Source organism: Haplochromis burtoni, unplaced genomic scaffold (assembly GCF_018398535.1).
Source record: "Haplochromis burtoni strain Fernald_Lab_line unplaced genomic scaffold, NCSU_Asbu1 Contig_408, whole genome shotgun sequence".
NCBI classification, from domain to species: Eukaryota; Metazoa; Chordata; class Actinopteri; order Cichliformes; family Cichlidae; genus Haplochromis; species Haplochromis burtoni.
Genome location: NW_024582769.1, coordinates 237,258 through 243,509, shown reverse-complemented (window position 1 = coordinate 243,509; position 6,252 = coordinate 237,258). Strand labels below are relative to the sequence as shown.

At 45.0% G+C, this 6,252-nt stretch overlaps 1 protein-coding gene across 4 annotated transcripts in view; it reads left to right on the top strand.

Moving 5' to 3' along the window:
* The window catches only part of actr3b (actin related protein 3B), a 13,613-nt gene extending 8,073 nt beyond the window's left edge, over positions 1-5,540 (top strand). For 3 of the 4 annotated variants that reach the window (XM_014340846.2, XM_005944645.3, XM_005944644.2), the window contains 8 exons: positions 61-156; positions 254-361; positions 443-586; positions 671-844; positions 1,077-1,169; positions 1,894-2,019; positions 3,579-3,662; positions 3,875-5,540. In XM_014340846.2, the coding sequence (XP_014196332.1) occupies positions 61-156; positions 254-361; positions 443-586; positions 671-844; positions 1,077-1,169; positions 1,894-2,019; positions 3,579-3,662; positions 3,875-3,970 (921 nt within the window). In that variant the 3' untranslated portion in view covers positions 3,971-5,540. Of the gene's footprint in view, positions 1-60; positions 157-253; positions 362-442; positions 587-670; positions 845-1,076; positions 1,170-1,450; positions 2,020-3,578; positions 3,663-3,874 lie in introns of those variants that run through there. The other variant, XM_005944646.3, reaches the window with a different exon arrangement.
* The last annotated feature ends 712 nt before the right edge of the window (positions 5,541-6,252 follow it).

The following is a 6,252-nucleotide window of genomic DNA, read 5'->3' as shown; positions in this document are numbered from 1 at the left end:
GTGTGTGTGTGTGTCTGTGTGCGTGTGTGTGTGTCTGTGTGTGTTTGTGTGTGTGTGCAGACAGAGCCTCCTCTCAACACTCCAGAGAACAGGGAGTACTTGGCTGAGATCATGTTTGAGACCTTCAACATACCTGGACTCTACATCGCAGTACAGGTGAGACGCGCTGATATCCTTAAACAGCTTCCAGGACATTCCAGAATCCTGGGGAAGGTTCCAGGACCCTGTGGCGTAAAGTACGTCTCTCCATCAGGCGGTGCTGGCGTTGGCGGCGTCCTGGACATCCCGGCAGGTGGGACAGAGGACTCTGACCGGCATCGTCATTGACAGCGGAGACGGCGTCACACACGCCATCCCCGTGGTGAGAAACACACCCACCTGAAACAGAGGGGGCGGGGTTTGAGCCTCTCTGCTGACTGACCGGTCGGCTCATGTGTCACAGGCTGAGGGCTACGTGATTGGCAGCTGTATAAAACACATCCCCATAGCAGGGCGGGACATCACCTTCTTCATCCAGCAGCTTCTTAGAGACCGAGAGGTGGGGATCCCACCGGAGCAGTCTCTGGAGACCGCCAAGGCCGTGAAGGTACCACAGTGCTCCTCCACTGCTGTCCTCCTGTCTGTACTTCTGTGTACTTTAGTGTGTATTTGTGTGTACTTATGAGTGTAGGAGCGATACTGTTACATCTGTCCGGACATCGTGAAGGAGTTCACAAAGTATGACTCTGACCCAGGAAAGTGGATCAAACAGTACCGAGGAGTCAACGCCATCAGTAAGACCGCCTTCCACATTGACGTGGGCTACGAACGTTTCCTAGGCCCTGAGATCTTCTTCCACCCCGAGGTTACAACAAAGTCTTTTTTTATTTACATTTTGCTCCAATCTATTTTCATTCAGTCAACAAAAATGAATAAAAGTAACAAATTAACTGAGCTTCATATAGTTTGAAAATGTAAAGGCTCAAGAACAGAACCCTGAGGAACCCCGCAGCTGCTCTGTTCTAATGCCTGCACATGCTGATAAAAACAAAAGAGCATAAATAATAATACCTGACATGTGAATGTGTGCTTTCCAGTTTGCTAATCCAGACTTCATGCAGCCTATCTCTGATGTCGTTGATGAGGTCATCCAGAGCTGTCCAATTGATGTGCGCAGACCGCTCTACAAGGTAATTCACAAGGGTGTAATTGTTACAAACGCACACGTGGTTGTTATATCTCTTCGCGTATTTGTGTAAAAACCACTGTGAGTTTTGGATGAGTTCTGATAAGTTACATCCATCCATCCATTTTCTTGACAACTTATCCAGTTCAGGGTCGTTGGTGGGTGGGGGCGTGGAGCTGGAGCCCGTCCCAGCTAGTACCGCAGTACAACACACCCTGTACAAGTTCAGGGTCAAAGTCTGTGCACTGTGTGACTTATATTAAAGTATCTTCATCTGTGTTGCAGAAGCCACCAGCCGAGGTTCTCAGACTGTCGACCTCTTTGTGTCTCTGACAGTCAGAAGTGAAAGACGAGCTGTTTGTGATGCTTTGCAGGCAGCTGGAGCTGTTCATACCTAAACGTGTGTCGGGACGTGTTTCTGGAGCTAGCTTACAGCTAGCATTCGTAGTTCTAAAAACTCTTTGAGTAAGAGTGAAGACATCATTTTGTCTGAGACCTCCAGAGGGCAGTTCAAGGGTTTGGTTAGAATACGGGTCAGGTTTGGCACAGGCCGCTTTGCAGAACCTAAAAAATGTATTAAAGTGAATTTCACATTAAAAGCATCACATAAATAACCAAACTAAAAGAAAAACAAATGGAGAAGAACTTTAAACTGAAGAAGTGTATTTGTTGTGAATGACTGAGGCTGAGGGTTTGCTGAAGCTGTGTGAGTCTTCTGTGTCCAACAGAACATCGTGCTGTCTGGAGGTTCCACCATGTTCAGAGACTTTGGCCGGCGGCTGCAGAGGGACCTGAAGAGGGTGGTGGACGCTCGGCTGAAGCTGAGCGAAGAGCTGAGCGGAGGACGGATAAAGGTGAGCCTGACCAGCGAGTGCAGGCCGATCCAGACCTTTATGACCTGAACACATCTGGAAGCAGAGGTTTTTAACGTTGGTCAGCTTCAGGTAAAGCTTTTCTTTGTTTGTGTGGAACTTTTCAGTCAAAAGGCTGAAACTGGTCCCCACTGAGCTCCTCCACAGTCCAGATCAGTGCTGGTCCCATGGTGGTCCCAGCTGGAATCACCTTCCTATTAATAGCAGAGGTGGGAATTAACAAAGTGCAAATACCTTGTACTTAAGTAGAATTTTCAGCTGAGTACTTTCTACTCCTTACATTTTCGAACAGGATCATGACTTTAGGTTTATCTGTAGTTTATACTCTGGGTTTAAAGTGGAGTGCAGGTTTCCGTATGTTTAGCATTTAGCTAGCCCTACTGAAGAGGAGCGAGCAAAACTTTTGTACTGTCAGGTAATTTGAAATGCAGCTAACAAACATCAGCAAACACACAAACTGTCTGTGTGCAGTTTATCTCACAGTGTGCTAAAGACCCAGCTGCTTGTTTCACTGGGAGAGAAAAGACAGAGAGCTAAGTTCATTCAGAGATGGAGAAAGATAAGAAAGAAGGACAGGAGAGGAAGAAGAGAGCTTAGAGTTAAAGGGAAGGGTGCTCATTTAAAGCTCACATAGAAGTCCTCATGTTGTTAAACCTGCTGAGGCAGACTAACTGTGTTATTTAAAGGCTGCAGGTTAGTGCAGCATAAACAGGTGAGTTTGTACTGTGATGGCTTTAAAGTAAAGACCAGCGTGTGACTGCTGCACAGTGACTGTCTTATATAAAGATAGCATAAACTGTCAGTGTAGAGGATGAAATCAACCAGGACAACTCAGGAAACATCTGCTCACATCTGGTTGAATCCAGGTGTGTACATCCACAGAGAACAGCAGATCAGCTGATCACAGCCTGCACACTAAGAACATCTACTGGAGCTCTCAGTAGAAATGATTGTGAGTTTGGTTCTTTTCCCCACACTGAGCCATGACAGCTGACTTTAGGTTCCCCACCTGCTGAATCCACTTCACCCTCTGACTGTGCTCGTGTTCCTGGTTAGAAACAAAGTCCTTCCCTCTACCACGGAGGCAACAGAAAAAATAAATATATTTTTATTTTCCCTCCTGCTCATCTTCTACTTACCTGACTCAAGCTGAGTACATTTATTAGAATTAAAATTCAGGTTAAAATTATTACATTAATAAAAAATGTGGTAGAAATGTTCTTCAAGGAACTTTCTTCCTCTGAGTACGTTTCAGAGCCGTTACTTTTCACTTTTATTTGAGTAAAGAATTTGAATCAGTACTTGAACTTACGGGTGTATTTTCTAACAGTAGGTTCTGTACTTGTACTTGTCTGTAGTTTTGCCACCTGTGATTAATAGTCACCAGATCCTGGTGCAGCTGATAACAGCACAGAGCAGAGTTAAGCTTTAATGTTACAGCCTTTACCTGGATGGCATTTAACTGGATCACTGGTTTGTTCCCAGTTTCTTTGTGATGTGAATCATTTATATGCAGATGACGTGTTTTTGTGTGTTGGCAGCCGAAGCCGATGGAGGTTCAGGTCGTCTCACATCACATGCAGCGTTATGCCGTCTGGTTCGGAGGCTCTATGTTGGCGTCCACGGTAACCAAAAGTTTTGTGTTCTTCTACTTTCACACAAAGCATTTCCCTAAACAACATGTGGCTGGAGGAAATGAGCCTGCTCAGTAAACTCTTTCCTGACGAGTTTATGGTTTCAGGTCTTAGTGAATAAAATATGCATTCAGTTTATAACTGATGGCCCGTCTGGAGAGACCAGGAACCTTTGTTGACACTGTGTGTTGTTGTGTTTGCAGCCGGAGTTTTTCCAGGTGTGTCACTCGAAGAAGGACTACGACGAGATCGGGCCGAGCATCTGTCGACACAACCCCGTGTTTGGCATCATGTCCTGATGACAGCGGCGAGCCCATCGGCCCGCTAACCTGTTAGCCTGCTAGCAACCAGCCACTCAGCCATTAGCCTGATAGTTTTTTGCCCTTCTCAGTTTTCACCTATGAAGCTGCTAACCTGTTAGCGGGCTAGCTCAGCATCATCAAGCACATGGAGAACGTGAAGCACAAAGGCAGTTAGAGAGCACGACAAAGTTTGCAGTGGTTTTGTTTTGATAAATTTACTCCACAGAGAAGAATTTTACCGAGAACAAGAGGAGCTGCAGGAGACCTGGTGTAGCTAGCCAACCTTCTTCCAACACGTAGCAGTGCTAATAGAGATCCTCCGAAGCTGAGGCTGTTGTCCCGACAGCAGATAGAGATAAATATGGCGCCTGCTCGCCTCTCATCCTCATTTCGGCCTCTTATCAAACACAAGCCGCCGCTCTGTGCTGAAGCTGGCGACGGTGGATTTAACAGGACAAGCCTCTGGATGTTTTCTGTCACTCGGCATTTATGTCAGCATGTTTGTGGCCCTGCTATAACGATCAGACTCACACTGAATCTCACTGACTTTTTGTCTCTAAACTAGAAAAAGCTCTAAAATCCGTCTCTTCGTCTTTCGGACAGTGTCGTAGACAGACAGAAAATAATTTTCTTTGGTGGTGATGGTCTCATTTTCTCTCTAACAGCACAATCAGGTGTAGTTTTGAGCGCTGCAGCCTGCAGAGGGCGCCAATGGTGTCAGGACAGCGACGCAGTGTGACGTCACAATCAAAGGGGACCTGTTCTGCTTTTTCTCGTTTTCTGGTACAAGAGTAAAGTCATAGTCTCTGATGTTGAGATGAAACACCACCCATGTGTCAGATAACGAGCTCATCACCACACTGGCTTCCTGAAATTTCTGTTTGCTCCAGTCTCACAGTGATGGAGCGATGTTGGTCTGAACATCACTCTCTGGGTCTACGGCCCCAAGATCCCCCCAAAAACCACCAGACAGAATACAAAGGGAGAGTAAATCTATTCATGTTAACATATAAAGGGTATTTTGTGACTTTAGATATAAGAGACATGACTGTGGCTCAGCATGAGCATTTATTTTTGATGAAATTGGATTAGCGTGAGCCGGGAAGAGGCTCCAAATGATTCTGGGTCATGGATTTAGTTTTTAATGTGGTCAGGCTCTATATTTGTAAAATAAATAAATAATAATAATAATAATATAAACTTTACATTAATAGATATTTATATTGACTGAGAGAGCAAGAATCAGACCGATCAAAGATCAGGTCCAAACAACCTGTAGCATGTGTTCAGGTGCAGTCATGTGATGGGCACGTCTTCCAGAAGTCATTGTTAGGTGAGACGCTCAGTTTGGAGATTTGCTTCCACAACACGTTTTCTCTTACAGCGCAGGGATGAAAGCAGATAAAATCCACGTTATGCAAATGAGTGTTTCTTAAACGAGATGAAGCCTCATTTGCATATTTAAAAATCAACCTCCAAACAGTTCATGTCTATAATTAGTCAGTTTCACAATATTATCTGTACATACTGGTTTGCAATAAACATGTATGAAGTTCTGCAGATCATATCTTTGCTTTCTCCATGTCAGTTCTTTTCTTGCACCACAAATATTGTCCTTACCTCCAGTACAGCCATCTGGCAGTGACCCTCCGACCTCTGCCATAATCCTCAGATGGACCTGGGCCTGCTCATTTAAGCCACACCCACTTCCATCAGTGTTTTCTTTTTTTATCACGAGGTTGGCTGACTGGTTCACTGTGCATACCGATAGTGAACCTTACATTGCTGCTTTCACTTTACTTGAATGTTCAAACTTTTGCATTTGATCCAGTGTCTTGGGCTCCTCTTGGGCTGGAGTAACCTGTGAGAGCTAGTGATGCTGTTCTACTGCAGATGAATCACCTGAATGAGGAGGTGCGCTCCTCTGTGTTTCATGTTCAGTTACTCTGAATCTCCTCTTCACCTCACTCTTATACCTGTTCACCCTGTGTCCCTCCTCTCTAACTCCACCCACTGTGACATCACCAGCCACCCTCTCTATCACAGTCATTACATTTTCTTCTCTTCTGTATATGCAACATAGATTCTCCAGTGTATACAGTCACTCTGCAGCCCCCATCAGCCCAAATTGACACCAACAAGCAGAATCCTCGTTTAACTAAAGTAGATGTGAAAACGTTCACAATTAAACAACTCCAGTTATCAAATATTTTAAAGTCCTTGTTGACGTGCACACACACACACACACACACACACACACACACACACACACACACACA